The sequence below is a fragment of the Lithobates pipiens genome, unplaced genomic scaffold (assembly GCF_037356315.1).
Source record: "Lithobates pipiens isolate NorthernLeopardFrog02 unplaced genomic scaffold, aLitPip1_a1.2 Scaffold_27, whole genome shotgun sequence".
NCBI classification, from domain to species: domain Eukaryota; kingdom Metazoa; phylum Chordata; class Amphibia; order Anura; family Ranidae; genus Lithobates; species Lithobates pipiens.
Window position 1 is genome coordinate 122,495,962 of NW_027507788.1, and position 20,201 is coordinate 122,516,162.

Consider the following 20,201-nt stretch of genomic DNA (forward strand, 5'->3'; position numbering starts at 1 on the left):
CCACCCAGTGATGATACGATCCCTCCAATTGGTTATTTTAAATAAATGGTTACATTTTCTGTAATCCTCTATTTTTTGCCAAAACTTAGGGGAAAGGAAAACTCTCAATTCCCCTGATACCTATGCAACAGGAAATCTGTTGTGTAAAGCAAAATAAAGCACCCATCATAATAGTTCTTATTTTGATTTCTTAATTTTGATTATCAAACCGTTTTCTAAAGATATTTAAATCACATTTAAAACAGTTTTATATAAACCAACTTGTGCTTTAGATGTATTGATCCTTGAAAGTCCAACTATAGGCAAACATTTTATTCAAATAGATTGAGGAAACCTCTGCTGGGGTTTATAACTGCTTGTGACCATAATGGAGACAGAACCGTCTGTTTGGTCACTGGGGCAGGAAGTAGAGTATCTGTGATGGGGATACAGAAAGCAGTTACAGCACTTCAAGTAGAGTGGAGAAGGATTTGAATTTCAGTCAATTCTGTTATTTATTTCTCCCTGTGTCCCCATCAAAGAGATCACTCTGAGGTCCTGTGTGGTCACAAGATGTAAAGGGAATTCTCCTCAAGAGGAAGACAGACAGCCATAAAGCCTTGCAGAAGGTCTAACCTTTCTCTATTCCATCCAAATGTTCTGACTTCAGTTGAGCTTTAAGCACCAACTACAATGCTTAAGGCCATATACTCCAAAAGTAAAATATATAAGTATAGTGTCATCATCTATATCTGGTAAAGACTTCCAGACAGGTCATTATTTCATATCTACAGGTCAGGTTAAAATTCTTACATTGCATTGATACATATCAACTATCTATGTACATTTCAGTGCTCATTAGACACCATTATAGTCTGCTCACTGCAGAAACAAAATGTCTTCCATGGATGAAAGGTATATACGATGGGCAAAATGCAAGCCAGGCCTTCCCGAGTCCCTGTGAAAACCACAGCAATAAAATGAACTACATTAGGCTATACATTATTTTTCTATACATTAAACCAACACGTCAGAATGTGTTAGTGTGGATAGTGCAACATGGGAAGTCTATGCAGCTTGACAAGCTGACTTCTTTATTACATCACTAAATGTTTTATGTCCACTGTGTCAGCCATTTTCTCTTACATGACTTCAGAGATGTCCCCATGAAAGTTGCTTTTTATTTTACAACTTAAAAGAAGTTACTGTAATCTCTTATGTTCCCATTGTTTTTCTGATATAAATGTTTCAGTATAAGCATGGGGATGATACTGTATTAGATGCTGATTAAAGCTGAACTCCAGGCAGATATTTTAGTTTACCTTACTGTCACTTTGCTGTCTTTTGAGATTTTCAGCTTGGCAGATAGCTATAAATATGTTTTATAACAATAGTGTTTCTAGCTCCTATATGCTTGTTCTTCAATGTATATTGTTAGGTATTTCGATACTCATTAGTTTGTACTCATTTAATGTTCAAATTGTGTAGCTGGCCCTGTAGTATAGATGAGATGGGAATATTGTGCTACTAAGCACTTCAAATTTGAAAATTAATGTTTTATGGTAGATTGCCTCAATCCTAAATGCTGATGAATTGACTGATGTTTGTTATAGTTACATAGTTAGCTGGGTTGCAAAAAGTTCATCAAGTTCAACCAATAGAAATAAATAAAAAAAAAAAAAAAAAAATTGAGAACCTGCATTCACAGAACCCTATATACACAGCTGATCCAAAGGAAGGCAAAAACCCCTTAAAGGCAAGAAAAAACCCTGAGGTTATGACTGAGGCTTCCTGTCTATTTTAGGTGTTTTATAAATGTAGATTTGTTTTTGGATTCCTCAATTGTATTATTATTTTCTTTATCTGATGGATATTTATTTGCTATGTGGTTGGACTGTATGGTTACTTTTGACTGGGTTATTCATTTTTTTCTCCTTGTTGTAGTTGTTTCAAATTGGAAAACCTATAACCCAACCCTTTGGCTGTGCTCACTAAATTGTTTTTTGCAGGGCACACACCTAGTAATCATAGCATGTCAAATGAACAGCAATGCTATCCAACAAAAGGGCATCTAGTCCATCAATTCAATTATTCAGTGCTCTGATGTGATCAGTTTTACACTGTACACAATATACTATCAGATTGTCACATAGCTCAGTTAGAACAATTTATGTTGTGCAGTGATTGACTGTATCTTATAGTAACATTTTATACCTTAGTTTTCAATTTGTAAATCAATATATATCCTGCCAATCCTTCTGCAGAATCATAATCCTCAGTATATAGGAGTTTGGTGGTGTGGTCCAGTATGTGTGACACCATAAGAGTTTCTTATGATGTCACTGAAGGCACAGCATCAATGGCCAATGCACATTTAAACACGGGCTAGCAAAGAACTAGTAATGAATCCTCATAATCCCCACGAATTGTGCAACATGGTAAAACAAAATTGCATGCACTATTTGCTTTGCCCTGCACAAAATTAAGCAAGGACAATGAGGTTAGTCTCCTAATTAAAAGTCTTTTGTGTACTCTGACAGCTAACAAAATGTAAAAATAAAATAAAAAAAGATATCTAAATCAATAATAAAACTACTGGAAAGAGCATTTAACCTGGACAGGTCAATTAGATAACTGTGCCTGCAGACAGCATGTTTGGCACATCCTAAAATATGGTGCACATTTCTTTATAAAATAAACAAATTCATTGCACTTTACTACTCTATGGCTTTTAGTTTTGCTTTTTCCATAAAAATAATAATTTAGTGGAAAGCAACATTCATGAGGGACAACTGTCTTCAAGCTTTGGCTGCACAGTGAACACAAAAAATTATAATATCTGTTGGACTTTGGATAACATCCAAAAAATTGTCAACCTGCGAGGAGGATGACACAATAGACAACTTAAGCATGAAAGTCTTTTTTTCAGTTTTTGGACAATATTGTCTCTTCCTGAATCCAATAAAATATTTCTCCTTTTGTAATTCATTTTTTATGACGACATTTCTTTTGTTTTTCATTTTATCAGTCTTGCTGGAGAGATTTTATCGCTAGCATTTTTCTTCTTTTAGAGTCTGGTAAATATTACATTAAGATAAAGCTTGCAGTGGAAGAAAAAGATTGTGTTCGTATTCTTTTTCCATTGTCCATATTTTTCACTGAAGAGTTAAGAAAGGATTTTTCACAAAGCCCAAAAAAAATCAAGAATGAGTATAAATCTTCATCAAGATATTAAGATTTTTTTTTTCATAGAAGAAATGAATAAGGTAGATGATAAAAGAATCAAATAAATGAATCTAGTTTCTGAAAAAAATATAACATAAGCTAAAGAGAGATTAAAACAAGTTATGACTAAATTATATCGTCAAATCGTCTGGAAATAATTGCCAAGGTAACGATAGTAAAGTTAAAATAATAAAACTTAAAAGAGACCAAAGTTAAAAGAATTGATTTCCAGGTACTGGGGCTGGAAGTTTCCAGACATTTGGAAGTAAAGGTTCATAGTTTTAGCTCCACAGTACTCTGTCTCTAGTTGAACAGGCCAAGCTGTGTCATCTTTTTAGAGAACTGTATCCTAAGGAGATGCTTAGATCTTCCAAAAAGTTTACCACTGATTTTGCATTTAGCAGGGGGATGTTGATATGTGTATGTGGTCTGGGTACTTGATGGCTGGAGGATAGTTCTGGGTCATCTGGATTGAGACATCACTAGAAATGTCAGATGGACTTCGGCCACGGTGCCACACCTCGGGGTGGAGAAACTGGCCTGAGTAGTCTGAACAGTCGCTGAGTCGGGGACGATAGAAAGCTGGATGAGGACGATACATCTCCTCCTCTGCATAGCGCTTTGTGAACAGGTATACGGACATGACACCAGCACCCTGTAAATAAAAGTTGTTGCAAAAAACAAAACAAAAAACAAATGGTAATAATCATGATAATTCATGGAACAATACGAATGATATTAATGATTCAGGTTGCTTTTAAAGTGTATCTTTATTCAGCATTGTTAATTGAGGGTAGAGAGTGATCAGAGCACATGTATTGCACTTCTATTAGAAAGCTATCACAGATCAGCTTTTACCAGCTACCCAATTAAAGACTAATAAAAGTCAATATCTGATGAGCTATCTGCTAGCTAGCTAGCTAGAATACCTCATTACTAGGGATGAGCCGAACACCACCCGGTTCGGATCGCACCAGAACTTTTGAACATACCGAAAACTCGTGAGAACTTTAGAACCCCATTGAAGTCTATGGGACTCGAACGTTCGAAATAAAAAGTGCTAATTTTAATGGCTAATATGCAAGATATTGTCCTAAAAAGGGTTTGGGGACCTGGCTCCTGCCCTAGGGGACATGGGTCAATGCCAATTTGTTTTTTTTTAAACGGACGTTTTCTCAGGAGCACTGATTTTAATGACGATTAAAGTGAAAAAAAGTGAAATATTCCTTTAAATATCATGCCTGGGGGGTGTCTATAGTATGCCTGTGAAGTGGACAGTTTCTGCCTTAGAACAGTCCCTGCACAAATTGAGATTTAACGGAAAAAAAAGTCATTTAAAACTGCTTGCGGTTTTAATGTAATATCTGGTTCCGGCAATATGGATGAAAATCATTGAGAAAAATGGCATGGGTAGCCCCCCCCCCCCCCCCGCCCATTGCCAGCCCCTTTGGGTCTTGTACAGATATTAAGGGGAACCCCGTACCCATATTAAAAAAAAGGAAAGCCGTGAGGCCCCCAGGCTCTATATACTCAGAACAGCAGTATACAGGCGGTGCAAACAAGACAGGGACTGTGTAGGTTTGTTGTGTTAAGTAGATTCTGTTTGTAATTTTGAACTGGTACATTTTTAAAGTGTAGCTCCAGTCAAAAAATCTATATCTATAAAACATAGGGAAAGGTTATCACCCCTGTATATTTTTTTTTGCCATCTGTCTTTTTTCATCTCACTTCCTGTTGTCTCCTTCCGTTTGCAAGTAGGAGACGTTTGTAAGTTGGATGTTTGAAACTAGGGGCGTGCCCTATATGCTCTGCAGAAATGGGGGCCTAAGGTGTTGGTGTTGCCACAACACTGTAAGCCCTCAAAGTGACTCTTGGTGGGCGCTGGAGCGCCCTGCTGTGAACGATTATATTAAGAATTGTAATTAAATGCCATTGTTGAACAGTGGTAGAAAAATTGGGCCGTTGGTGGTTGTGCTGGTGCCACAACACTATACGTCCTCACAGTTACTCTTGGTGGGCGCAAGAACGGGCCCTGCTATGAAATATTATATCAAGAATTGTAATTACATGCCCCTGTTAAACAGGGGCTGAAAAATTGGGCCTTAGGCACTGCTTTCTGGTGCCACGACAATGCAACCTCTCCCAGATACTCTAGTTGGAGTGCAGGAATGAGCCCTGGTACAAAGCATTGCATCAAAAATTGTAATTACATTCCCCTGTAAAACAGGGGCTGAAAAATTGGGCCTCAGGCACTGGTTGCTGGTGTCTCGACACTGCAACCTCTCCCAGATACTCTAGTTGGAGTGCAGGAATGAGCCCTGCTGCTAAGCATTGCATCAAAAATTGTATTACGTGGCCCTGTTAAACAGGGGCTAAAAATTGGGCCTTAGGCACTGATGCTGGTGCCACGACACTGCAACCTCTACCATATATTATAGCTGGAGTGCAGGAATGAGCCCTGCTACAAAGCATTGCATCAAAAATTATATTACATGTACCTGTTAAACAGGGGCTGACAAATTGGGCCTTAGGCACTGGTGCTGGTGCCATGACACTGCAACCTCTCCCAGATACTCTAGTTGGAGTGCAGGAATGATCCCTGCTGCAAAGCATTGCATCAAAAATTTTAATTATTGGGCTGGTGGCATCACCCAGAACCAAAAATGTTCTTCCAAGATATCAGCGGAATCATTAAGGAGGAAGAGGATAGTCAGTCAACTTAACAGGACAGTCACTCAGCATTAGCATAGGCAGTCTTGAAGGGATGTGACATTTTTCCAAAAAATTTATTCGGTTACATCAGCTTCAGGTGCTTGGTAGCTGGTGGTGATCCAAGACTGATTCATCTTTATGAAGTCAGTCGATCAACTGAGTCGGTGGACAGGCGCACCCTGTGATCAGTAACAAAGCCACCAGCAGCACTGAAGGTGCGTTCTGAAAGAATGCTGGATGCAGGACAGGCCAGAAGCTCAATTGCATACTGTGCAAGCTCTGGCCAGTGATCCATCCTTAAGACCCAGTAAGCCAGAGGATTTTCGGTAGGAAAGGTGTCCAAGTCTGACCTTGCCCCTAGGTATTCCTGCACCATGTAAATCAGACGCTGGCAATAGTGATACTATTACGAACTTCCGACGGGACGTTTCACGAATGCGGGCGATAGTTCGCGAACCGCAACGTTTGCGGCGGGCCCCATTGACTTCAATGGGAGGCGAACTTTGCAAACCTACAGGTCAAATTTGCAGCCACAAAATAATTACTAGATGTGCAAACATAGTCCCACCACATGGCCAATGACATAACACATGTATGAGGTGAATCTGGGATCGACAACTACAAGCATTATTTTTTTATATGTGAAATTGTTGTGACAATTCAGGACTGTGGAGCGCATGAAGACAATGGAGGAGAGGGAAGGTCAGGGTAGGCAAAGAAGAGGGTGCAGGAGATGATCACCAGCAGCGTGACATACAGCAATGACACCTGCACTGTGATAGAGTGATCTGACACCAGCACCGTGATAGAGAGCACTGACATCAGCAGCGTGACATACAGCAATGACACCTGTACCATGATAGAGTGATCTGACACCAGCACCGTGATAGAGAGCACTGACATCAGCAGCGTGACATAAAGCACTGACACCAGCACCATGATATACAGCACTAACAGCAGTACCGTGATAGAGAGCACTGACATCAGCAGCGTGACATACAGCAATGACACCTGCACCGTGATAGAGTGATCTGACACCAGCACAGTGATAGAGAGCACTGACACCTGCACCGTAAGCAGCCCCAGGAGGAAGTCAGCATAGCACAGGGATGGTGGGAGCCCCTCATAATGAGCACAGCACAGGGATGGTGGGAGCCCCTCATAATGAGCATAGCACAGGGATGGTGGGAGCCCCTCATAATATGCACAGCAGAGGTACAGCCCCAGGAGGAAGTCAGCACAGCACATGGATGGTGGGAGCCCCTCATAATAAGCAGCCCCAGGAGGATGTCAGCATAGCACAGGGATAGTGGGAGCCCCTCATAATAAGCAGCCCCAGGAGGAAGTCAGCACAGCACAGGGATGGTGGGAGCCCCTCATAATGAGCATAGCACAGGGATGGTGGGAGCCCCTCATAATATGCACAGCAGAGGTACAGCCCCAGGAGGAAGTCAGCACAGCACAGGGATGGTGGGAGCCCTTCATAATAAGCAGCCTCAGTAGAAATATGACACCACTCAACCTCTTCAAACAGGAGGGTACGGGCATATAGTACGGTGTGCTTTTTTTGGACAAGGAAGTGAGCCAAATGAAGAAAGAAGGTCTGTGTGCTCGATTAAAAAAATAGTTTCTAGACATATACATGGTCTACTGGTCACATGTGTTGAATTCCTCCGAGATCCATGCCTCATTCATTTTTAGAAATGTGAGGTAGTTAACACTGTCGTGAGCTAGGCGAGTACGCTTATCGGTCACGATCCCCCCTGCTGCGCTGAACATCCTTTTGGACAGGACACTGGATGAGGGGCAAGCCAACAGTTCGATTGCAAATTGGGCAAGCTCTGGCCAGAGGTCAAGCCTGCCCACCCAGTAGTCCAGGGGTTCATCACTCCTCAGAGCGTCCACATCGGCCGTTAACCCGATGTAGTCGGACACCTGACGGTCTAGGCGTTCCCTGATGCTGGATCCGGATGACACCTGTCGATGGGTCGGCTGAAAGAATGACCTCATATCCGAAGTCACCAACACATCTTCAAACCGGCCTCTTCTTGCAGGCGCTGTTGGATTGGTACCCGCAACTCCTTCTCTGGGAGTGGGAATTGCTCCTCTGCCAGCGCACGCAAAAGCAGAATGGAGCATTTCTCGAAGCAAGGCCTGGAAGTGCTCCATCCTGCCAGCCCTCTGTGACGGCGGTAACATTTCCGCCATTTTGTGTTTGTACCGGGGGTCTAAGTATGTTGCCACCCAGTACTGGTCCTTGACCCTTATGCTTTTTATACGGGGGTCCCTATTAAAACACTGGAGCCCGAAGGCCCCCATTTGCACTAAACTGGAAGCGGTATGGTGGCATGGCTCCTGCTCATCATCCAGGATAATGTCGTCCTCTTCATTCTCCTCTCCCCATCCACGCACAACAACAGGGATCCCAGAAAGGTTTAAAGCATGCTCTTCTTGCTCCTCCTCATCTGCCCCGGCACCATCCTCCTCTGACTCCTCTTCAGACCCCTGTTGTTCACTTGTCTCAGATATAGTAGCCCCCCCTGGGAATTCATCCAGCATTGCGACTTCCTCATCTTCCCACTCCTGCTCCTCCACAGCTTGATCAATGACACAACGCAATGCACGCTCCATAAAGAAGGCATAAGGTACCATGTCACTGATGGCGCCATGGCTGTGACTGACCAGTTTGGTGATCTCCTCAATTGGTCGCAGAAGTCTGCCGCAGAGTTCATACAGGTAGACGTTAACTGCACGTTTCTGCTGGAGCAGCCTATCAAGCATATAGAAGGTTGAGTTCCATCGCGTCGGGCAATCGCAAATAAGACGTCTGACCGGCAGATTGTGTCGCCGCTGAATGTCAGCAAGGCGAGCCATGGCCGTGTAAGATCTTCTGAAATGGGCCGAGATTTTCCTTGCCTGCTGCAAGATGTCCTGGACCCCAGGGTATTTGACAAGGAATCGCTGCACGACCAAGTTTAAGACGTGTGCCATGCATGGCACGTGCGTGATTTTGCCCTGTTTCAATGCCCTAAGCAGATTGGCACCATTGTCACACACCACTTTACCAACTGTCAAATTGAGCGGTGTTAGCCACTGATCTGCCTGTGAACACAAAGCTGAAAGGAGTGCCGGGCCAGTGTGGCTCTTGGCTTCCAGGCACAACAGACGCAGCACGGCATGGCATTGTCTCACCTTGTCTCACCTGGCATGTCGAATAGGTTCTGGGGAGCTTGGGCGGCGCAGCGGAAGAGACGCTAGCAGCGGAAAAGGAGGAGTCAGCCGAGGAGGAGAGGGAGGAGGATGGAGTAGGAGGAGGAGGAGAAGAAGAGCCAGGCCTGCATGCAATCCGTGGTGGTAAAACCAAATCTACACGGGTGCCTCGGGTTACATGCTTGACGGCCGTCAGAAGGTTCACCCAGTGGGCAGTAAAAGGGATATACCTTCCCTGCCCGTGTTTGCTAGACCACGTGTCTGTGGTCCGATGTATCTTGGCACCGACACTGTGTGCCAGAGATACATTCACTTGCCGCTGAACATGGCCATATAGCTCTGGGATGCCCTTCTCTGAGAAATACTTCCTTCCTGGGACCTTCCATTGTGGTGTTCCAATGGCCACAAATTTTCGAAAGGCCTCCGAGTCCACCAGTTTATATGGCAATAGTTGGCGGGCTATCAGTTCTGACAAGCCAGCCGTCAACCGTTGGGCAAGAGGGTTATCCGGCGTCATCATTTTTTTACGCTCGAACATTAGGCCCACGAAAGCCTGCCTTTTTGCAGAAAAACGTGAGCTTGGCGAGATGGAAGGTGGAGTGGAGGACAATTGTGAGGAGAGAGGAGAAAGAGAAGTAGAAGACAAGGCTGGATGGTGAGAGCCTGGAGTGTGGCTTTGTGTGTTCCGTTGCTCCCACTGGGCTTGGTGATGGCTGCTCATGTGCCTTCTTAAGGCGGTCGTCCCTAGGTGAGTGTTGGGCTTACAGCGACTAATGCGTTGACTGCAAATATTGCAGATGGCAACACTATTGTCAGCAGCAGACATGTTAAAAAAAGCCCACACTGTGGAGCCATGTGCCGGTGTCCTGGGAGCGCCAGATGTGACCGTACATGGTCGATGACTCGCTCCTGATACATTTGCAGTCTGCTTTGTCCCTCCTGTGCAATGTAAGTTATTCCTGCTTCTCCCTATCTGCTGGTCCATATCTCCCTCTGAACTCCCCTCCTCTTCCTCTCTTGTAGGCACCCACGTGACATCACTAGACACGTCATCATCGACGTCACCTTCCCCACCGCTATAAATAGAGATCTCGGAGTAGGCAGCAACACCGGGGACCAACCTCCTCCTTGGGCTGATCTGGGTACTGTCGTCAGACTGCTAAGTAGCAGTTGATGCTACCTCCTCTTCCTGATCCAATACCAAGAGTGGCTGCGCATCATAAATGTCTTGATATGGATCGGAAAATAATTCCTGTGACTCAAGCGGAAGGTAAGTGGTGGTGGTGGTGTTGTTGGTGGTAGTGTCTATGGGGGTGCACATAGCAGAGAGTGAAGAAGAGGGTGCAGATCGAGAGGATGAGGAGGGTGCAGAAGAGTAAGGCTGAGTGAGCCACTCAACCAAGTCTGGTGCGTCCTTTAAAGTAATTGAACGCACCTTCTGCAACTGATAAAGGACTACTGCAGCAGAAGGGCAGTAGTCAAGTATAATATTCTTTCTATATTTGGAAGAAAGAATATTATACGTGTACAAGCCTATTACCATACCAGTCCTGAAAAGAACCTTTGTGGACCTAATAGTAACAGCTACTGATTAAACTGACTGTCCCTCACTGCCTCACACACAGCTTCCTGCCTGTCCCTATTTAAACTGACAAAACACAGGCTGCTGGAACAATAACTTGAATAGCACTTTTGTGGACCTAATAGTAACAGCTAATGATTAAACTGACTGTCCCTGCAGCTCACAGCGTACTGTCCCTCTCTCTACACTGACAAGAGACAGGCTGCTGCAACAATCAGTAGCACAGCAGTGCCTCAAACCTATATCCTGAACTACACCTAACACCTATACCAGTCCTGAAAAGAACTTTTGTGGACCAAATAGCTAGCGATTTGGGTCACTGCAATCTCTCCCTGCTCCACACAGCAACCTCTCCCTATAGTGACAGAAGAAAGAATGTAAAATGGCCACCGGATCGGGTCTATTTATAAGTTAGGGGGAATGTCCAAGTGTCCATGTGCTGTAATGTCTCAATTGGCTGTCCTGTACCCCATGATGGATGTGTCATCATAGGTCAAAGTTCTTTTACACAGTAAACACGGAAGTCCGCCGGGCGAACGGCGGCAATAGTCCACCAATCGGGCGGACGGCGAACAGCCGAAATTCGCCGTGAAACGACCGCGGGGCGAACTGTTCGGCCATCCCTAGCTGGCAATGGTTGCTGGAACCGATCATACCTTGGGGCTGCGGACTAAAAAATTGTCTGAACGCATTGGTCAGATGGTCACCTTCTCCACGGCTCCTTCTGTGACTGACTGAAGCCTGAGCAACGCGTTGTCCAGGACCAGGAGTTTGTAACCTCCCAGTCTCTGGGAACGCGTTGCACAGACCTTTCTGCAGACCTTTCATCCTCTGCTCCCTCTGCGACGGCAAGATAAGGCCCGCAACCTTACTCTTGTACCATAGATCAAGGAGAGTGGCCAGCCAGTAATGGTCCCTCTCCTTGATCCGAAGAATACGAGGATCCTTCCGCAGGCTTTGCAGGATCAGGGAGGCCATGTAGCGTAAGGTTAGCTGAGGCATTCGGTCCGGAGTCCTCTGGGTCACAAAGGACAACATGATCCACAGCCACCTCCTCCCAGCCACGTAGAAGTCCACGGGTTTCTTGGGACTGTAAATCATCCCTAAAAGACTGCTGCTGCCGATGCTGAGTGCCAGGCTCCACCTCCATGCTGCCACAATCCTCCTCCTTCTCCTCGTCCCCTTCCTGTGTGATGAGTGGGACAGCAGGAACACTGTCTGGATAAAGGGGGCCTTGAGAGGCAAGGAAGTCCTCCTCTTCTTGCCTCTGTTCTGCCTCGAGTGCCCTGTCCATCATTCCACACAGTGTATGCTCCAACAGGTGGACAAGAGGTACAGTGTCACTGATGCATGCACTGTCACTACTCACCATCCTTGTGGCCTCCTCAAATGGTGACAGGAGAGTGCATGCATCCCTGACCATGCCCCACTGACGTGGTGAGAAAAAAACCAAGCTCCCCTGACCCTGTCCTGGTGCTGTAGTCACACAGGTACTCATTGATGGCCCTCTGCTGCATGTGCAGCCGCTGCAGCATGGCCAACGTTGAGTTCCACCTGGTGGGCATGTCACATATAAGGCGCTTCTTGGGCAGGTTCAACTGCTTTTCGAGCTCAGCCAGTCGAGCACTGGCATTAAATGATGCACCACCAGGTTAAGGACGTGAGCCACACAGGGCACATGGGTCCATTGTCCCTATTGGAGGGCGGAGAGAAGGTTGGTGCCATTGTCACAAACCACCATTCCTGGCTTAAGCTGGCATGGCATCAACCACCTTTCGGCCTGACCCTGCAGAGCTGACAAAATATCTGCCCCAGTGTGGCTCCTGTCCCCCAAACAAACCAGTGCAAGCATGGCATGGCATCTTTTTGCCTGCGTATTTGCGTAGCCCCTTGAACGCCTACGGAGCACCGCTGGTTCCGAGGACAGAGCACTGGAAGAGGCCATGGAGGAAGAAGAAAGGGAGGGGGTGAAGGAGAGAGGTGTGTCACAACCAGTAGTAGCATATTGGAGACGTGGTGGCAGAACAACCTCCAACATTACTGTACCTTGTCCTGCATACTTCCCAGCTGCCAGAAGAGTGACCCAATGGGCCGTGAAAGATAGGTAACGTCCTGGTTCATGCCTGCTGGACCATGAGTCAGAGGTAATATGCACCTTACTACTGACCGTCCTGTCCAGCGAAGCAAGGACATTGCCTTCCACATGCCGGTAGAGAGCCGGAATCGCCTTCCGTGAGAAAAAGTGGCGTTTTTGGACCTGCCACTGAGGAACCGCACATTACACAAACTCATGGAAGGGGGCCGAGTCTACCAACTGAAAAGGCAGCAGTTGAAGTGCTAGCAATATAGCCAAGCTAGCATTCAACCGCTGGGCATGTGGATAGCTGGGAGTGAACAGGGGCAGGGAAATTTGCCTTCTACAATCGGACGTGGGTGTACTGCTAGCAGAGTGCCCGCAAGTACTTGGCTGTGACACATCTAATTCTACACCTTCATTCCTCTCAGTGCAGGTTTCAGAGAGGACTGAAGGTCTAGTGGGGTTGGAGATCCCAGCTGATGAGGAGTAAGGAGCGGTCCGCTTTGTTCTTTGGTGTGGGTCTTTAAGGTACACTTGCCAACGAGCTGCATGGCACGTCAACATATGTCTGGTCAAGCATGGGGTGTCCAAGCGGCTGATGTTTTGGCCACGCGAGATACGCTTGAGACATATGTTGCAAAAAGCAGCGGTGCGATCTGATGTACTCGTCTCAAAAAAGGCCCACGCCAAAGAACTTTTGGAATAATGAGCAGAGGCAGTGCCCTGCACAAGCGGAGCTCTGCGGTGTAATTCAGTCGGTGTGCTGCCCCTAAGCTGGCCCCCGGAGGGCATCCTGCCTCGTTGAAGGTGTGCCTCCTCCTCCTCTCTCCTATCAGACACCCATGTGGAGTCAGTGACCTCATCATCCCCTCCCTCTTCATCACTGGAGCAAACCTGGCAGTATGCTGCAGCTGGTGGAACATGACTGCCCGATTGCTGTCCTTCTTGAGCATCCCCTCTCTCTGTACTCACGCTACTGCCTTCCTCTAGCTGGGTATCATCACCAGAGCCTTCAAAACACTGGGCATCCTCCTGGAGCATGTACCTAACACTGTGCTCAAACAGTTCGGGGGACTCCTCAGGAGGACATGGTGGGTCTAGGGAAGGAGTGACTGATGATGACATTGAGAAGAGGGAAGAGGATGCGTTGGCAGCTGCTTTGCTAGTACCCTGAGCCTGGGTGAGAGAGGATGAGGAGGATGAAGAGGGTTTGGTCATCCACTCTACCAAGTCTTCAGCATGATGCGGCTCAACACGTCCAGCTGCTGAAAATAAGGACAAGCGTGTCCCATGGCCACATGCTGATGACGATGCACCGCATCCACGACCAGCACTGTTGTCTCTAGACACAGAGCCTGCTTGCCCTCTTTTATTGGCTCGCGACTGTCTGCCTCTCCTTGTTGGCCTTCCAGACATAATAATGACATGCAGGGAGATGGGAAAACCAGCAATTGGGTAGTGTATATTGTTCTGCAGGCACACAATACCCACTAACTCCTGCAGATGCCTGTATGATAGAACACCAGCAATAAAGGGTAGATACAGATGTATACTGTGCTGTGCTGGAGGCACACAACACCCACTACTCCTGCAGATGCCTTTATTATAGAACACCAGCAATAAAAGGTAGATACAGGTGTATACTGTGATGTGCTGGAGGCACACAACACCCACTAACTCTTGCAGATGCCTTTATTATAGAACACCAGCAATAAAGGGTAGATACAGGTGTGTACTGTGCTGGAGGCATACAACACCCACTAACTCCTGCAGATGGCTGTATTAGAGAACACCAGCAATAAAGGGTAGATACAGGTGTATACTGTGCTGTGCTGGAGACACACAACACCCACTAACTCCTGCAGATGGCTGTATTAGAGAACACCAGCAATAAAGGGTAGATACAGGTGTATACTGTGCTGTGCTGGAGGCACACAACACCCACTAACTCCTGCATATGGCTGTATTAGAGAACACCAGCAATAAAGGGTAGATACATGTGTATACTGTGCTGTGCTGGAGGCACACAACACCCACTAACTCCTGCAGATGGCTGTATTAGAGACCACCAGCAATAAAGGGTAGATACCGGTGTATATTGTGCTGTGCTGGAGGCACACAACACCCACTAACTCCTGCAGTTGCCTTTATTATAGAACACCAGCAATAAAGGGTAGATACAGGTGTATACTGTGCTGTGCTGGAGGCACACAACACCCACTAACTCCTGTAGATACCTTTATTATAGAACACCAGCAATAATGGGTAGATACAGGTGTATACTGTGCTGGTGGCTCACAACACCCACTAACTCCTGCATATGGCTGTATTAGAGAACGCCAGCAATAAAGAGTAGATACAGGTGTATGCTGTGCTTTGCTGGAGGCACACAACACCCACTAATTCCTGCAGATGGCTGTATTAGAGACCACCAGCAATAAAGGGTAGATACAGGTGTATACTGTGCTGTGCTGGAGACACACAACACCCACTAACTCCTGCAGATGGCTGTATTAGAGAACACCAGCAATAAAGGGTAGATACAGGTGTATACTGTGCTGTGCTGGAGGCACACAACACCCACTAACTCCTGCATATGGCTGTATTAGAGAACACCAGCAATAAAGGGTAGATACATGTGTATACTGTGCTGTGCTGGAGGCACACAACACCCACTAACTCCTGCAGATGGCTGTATTAGAGACCACCAGCAATAAAGGGTAGATACCGGTGTATATTGTGCTGTGCTGGAGGCACACAACACCCACTAACTCCTGCAGTTGCCTTTATTATAGAACACCAGCAATAAAGGGTAGATACAGGTGTATACTGTGCTGTGCTGGAGGCACACAACACCCACTAACTCCTGTAGATACCTTTATTATAGAACACCAGCAATAATGGGTAGATACAGGTGTATACTGTGCTGGTGGCTCACAACACCCACTAACTCCTGCATATGGCTGTATTAGAGAACGCCAGCAATAAAGAGTAGATACAGGTGTATGCTGTGCTTTGCTGGAGGCACACAACACCCACTAATTCCTGCAGATGGCTGTATTAGAGACCACCAGCAATAAAGGGTAGATACAGGTGTATATTGTGCTGTGCTGGAGGCACACAACACCCACTAACTCCTGCAGATGCCTTTATTATAGAACACCAGCAATAAAGGGTAGATACAGGTGTATACTGTGCTGTGCTGGAGGCGCACAACACCCACTAACTCCTGCAGATGGCTGTATTAGAGAACACCAGCAAAAAGGGTAGATACAGGTGTATACTGGGCTGTGCTGGAGGCACACAACACCCACTAACTCCTGTAGATGCCTTTATTATAGAACACCAGAAATAAAGGGTAGATACAGGGGTATACTGTGCTGGAGGCACACAACACCCACTAACTCCTGCAGATGGCTGTATTAGAGAACACCAGCAATAAAGGGTAGATACAGGTGTGTACTGTGCTGTGCTGGAGGCACACAACACCCACTAACTCCTGCAGATGGCTGTATTAGAGAACACCAGCAATAAAGGGTAGATACAGGTGTATACTGGGCTGGAGGCACACAACACCCACTAACTATTGCAGATGGCTGTATTAGAGAACAACAGCAATAAAGGGTATATACAGGTGTATACTGTGCTGGGGGCACACAACACCCACTAACTTCTGCAGATGGTTGTATTAGAGAATAACAGCAATAAAGTGTAGATACAGGTGTATACTGCGCTGGAGGCACACAACACCCACTAACTCCTGCAGATGCCTGAGAAAAGAACAAACTGTCCCTGCCTATCCTTCTCTCCCTGCACGCCAGAATACACTACACAAGGCTGCCACGCTGGCGGCCTTATATAGTGTGGGGCGTGTACTAAACCCCCTGAGCTATAATTGGCCACAGGCATCCTGCCTGTGGTCAATTATGGCTCTTCTTGCTGCCGGCGCTGTGATTGGCCAAGCATGCGGGGTCACAGTGCATGCTTGGCCAATCATGAGCCAGCAATGCACTGCGATGGCGCAGTGCATTGTGGGCCGTTAGCGCCACACAAATTTGGCACAAACGGTCCACAGAGTTCTGGCTTCGCCGAACGGGTGAACAGCCGGTGTTCGAGTCGAACATGTGTTCGACTCGAACACCAAGATCATCCCTACTCGTTACACTTTGTAGTTTATTGTTAAAGGGTACACTAGGAAATTAATTAAGTTATAAGCCTCTTAGAAGAATCGAAAACCGTCCAAAAATTATAAAGTCTACTTAATTTACCCTAAAGCAAACCTGTGCTTTACAATATAACAGGTTTGCTTTATGCCCTTCTTCCTAATGTGACAGCGCTAATGATCGATGATTGACCCAATACTATCTTATAGGGGTTGGGAGACAATCCTCATCTCTGTTTAAGCTCCAGTTACAGTGACTGCGAGTTTTCATAGGGCTTCCTTTTCTTGCTCAAAGTGGCTGAATGAAACAACATTGAAATGAAGGATTTTGTCCTGCTGGGGTCAGGGTTTAAAGCAACTCTACAAGGGCAAAATACTAATTTGCTTTATGTTTCATAATTTTGCCACAATTTTCAGCATATAGTTGAGAAAGTCTTTCATAATACCTATGAATAGAAGCACAGCTTGTTGCTAACCAGTCTGTATAACTGTATAGTGCATGCAATTGTTCATCAACTGCTGTGAGAATGAATGAGGGAAGTCAAGAAAATTTCATGGCGGCATTGCATAGCTACTGCATAATTCTGAGGACCCAGGGCATGCATAGCATTCCTGTCATGGGGGCGTTGCCTTCCCTGTGATTTCAGATAGGAATTCGGGGAAATAATGTCTCTTTCTCTGGCATAACTGCAGATTTTGGTTTAGTAAGTTCCAAAACACCAAGTTTCCTGCAGCCCCAGGAATGTGACGAGCAGAGCAGACTTATGCACAGGGCCTATGCTGAGGTGAAAGCTAAAATCTATTTAAATTTCAAGTTTTCAAGTTTATCTAAACTTTTTTTTGAACTAAAGCCGCAGGGGTTCTTATGATGCTGTTACTCTCCATTTAATTAAAAAGTTGTTGATGTACCAAGTAACATCAAAGGGACAGAAGAGCAATATGAATAGGGGAAGGAAAAAGGAGGCGGATCTTTAAGAAGATAACTAAGATACATTATTTTTACATGCCAAGTGGCAAACCATTATGTAGTGTTCTTTGAAACTGCATATAGGGTTTCACTGGTTAGCGTCTTCTAGGGAACTGATCACAGTACTTAAATCCCTAAATTCTATTATCAATATGATCCTGGAAGTGTCATGTCCCTCTCCACTCTCTTCCAGTTGTTCAGCTTGTGTTTTAGCTCATTTTTCTGTAATATGTTTAATCCAACTTTTTTTCTTGTAGCAGTGATAGTGGTGGAGAAGAAAGCCAACAGATCATTTACATGAAACTTTGATTTTTTAATTGGGGGGCTACCGAAAGGGTAACCTACAGCCCTTGGAAAAAGTGTGCTAACAAAGTGCAGACTATGTAGCAATGTAGAGTTTAGAGAAGGCAAATTTCAAAAACCTCTTTAAGGAGAAAAGATGAGGCTGCGAAAGCAAAGGACCAGCCATATCGGTAGTGGAAGTACTGTTCAGAGCTGCTGGGTCGGTTCATGACTTCATCATTTATACTTGAGATATATAAAACCAAACCTACAATTAGGGAAAGGCCTGTAAGAAAATCAAAACACAGATTAAAGATAAGATTTAGTTATTATTACAATACAGGATTTATATAGCGCCAACGGTTTGGGCAGCGCTTTACAATGTAGAGGTGGGAAAAGTACAATTACAAAACAGCTTAATTCATTCATCAACAGCTATAACTGCAACTCAATATTGCACAAAGCAAACACTTTATTGATCTGAAGGACTTAATTTCAGGGAGATTGCCATCACCAGTATGTTTTACACCGACACAACTTAAAGTATAAGTTCACCTTTGTTCTCTTATTTTCTAAATTCCAGCTCCCCTATGTACCAATATAGCATTAATGTACCTATTTTGCAAAAATAAAACAGCTTTCCATGCATTCTACACCTGCTTATCTAACTCTCTTCATGGCTGTTCAAACACACTGCTCGATTAGTTCTGTCTTACTTCCTGGTCAGACTTTAGGTCATGACACAGGAAGAAGTGGACCAGCTGAGGGTAAATGATGCAGGTTGTGTACTAATGAGGTCAACTCTTTCCTGTGTCATGACCTATAGTCTGTCAATGAAGTAAGGCTGAACTTATCGAGCAGTGTGTTTAAACCGCTATGAAGAGATTTAGGTAAGCAGGTCTAGAATTAATGGAAAATTGCAAAATAAGTACATAAATGCTATATTGGCACATAGGGGAGTTGGGATTTAGAAAAAAAAAAAGGTGAATAAAGGTGAACTTAATCTTTAACTTTAAATTGAAAATAAATGTGTGCTGCCCTCGTAGCTTCTGAAGGAGTCCAGTGGAATGCAAGGCTTCAAGCTGTAGCAATCAGTACCATCATCATGCTGCTGAGAGTGTTGTACATGCCCTTGGGAGGATGGCGAGTAGTGTGTTTGGGAGCAGAAACCCCTGGGATTGCATGTTAATAGGATTTTTTTTTTATATAAAGAGCTTCTTATACGTTTTTATGTGAGTATCTTTTTAGAATTCTTAATAAAAGTTGTCTTTGTGGAGAGCATTAGATTAGATTAATTTCCCTTTACTGAGGAAGATACAGTATGCAGAAAAATCACCCAGACCCAGTGTCCTTAGTCCTGGATCTGAGGCAGATAACAGGAAGAAAGGAGCTACATTGCAAGTAGCAGGAGACAGCAATCATTCTCTATCATCAAACCAAGATATGTAGTGTAGACCTCTTATAGCTTAGAGGTCATATATGAGGGTGAGCACACATCTGATTCTTATACACTTGTGGAGGTGGCTTTAGGTGGGGGAGGTCCTGAGTTGTACTTAGAAACACAATTGGAAGTTTCTACAGATAATGAAGAATAGGGATGGTATGTCTTTTTAAATAAGACATCTCAATAGTAAGATCTCTACTTCCTGGTCCCTGGATCCTCCTATTTGGAATTATCCAATTTTTCACGTTGTTCACCTATTGATTGAGGTCCCTGCCATCTCTCTTCTTTGGTGTGAATTGTCCAACTTTGGTCGGGTCTTCCCCTTCACTGCCTCCTCATTTGGCCATTGTCTGAGGTGGCCTCACTTGTCTTGGCTCACTTGTACCGCCTTGCTTTTAAAAATTCTTGATGCGACTTACCAAGATACCTGCTTCTACACGATATCATAGATATTCACACCACTTGCTCCTAATGAAAGGGATAACGCATGACCTTGAAATGCGTTGAGTATCACTCTGTCCAAATGTACAAGAGTGATTTAAATTGAGAGGTTCTTGATCT

General features: G+C 45.0%; 1 protein-coding gene across 1 annotated transcript in view; it reads right to left on the reverse strand.

Moving 5' to 3' along the window:
- Positions 1-1,287: 1,287 nt before the first annotated feature.
- The window catches only part of CACNG7 (calcium voltage-gated channel auxiliary subunit gamma 7), a 234,753-nt gene continuing 215,839 nt past the window's right edge, over positions 1,288-20,201 (reverse strand). Inside the window, exons 5-6 of the mRNA XM_077457419.1 lie at positions 18,337-18,482; positions 1,288-3,859 (exon numbers count right to left, since the gene is read on the reverse strand). Coding sequence (XP_077313545.1) covers positions 3,602-3,859; positions 18,337-18,482 — 404 coding nt within the window. The 3' untranslated portion in view covers positions 1,288-3,601. The remainder of the gene's footprint in view (positions 3,860-18,336; positions 18,483-20,201) is intronic.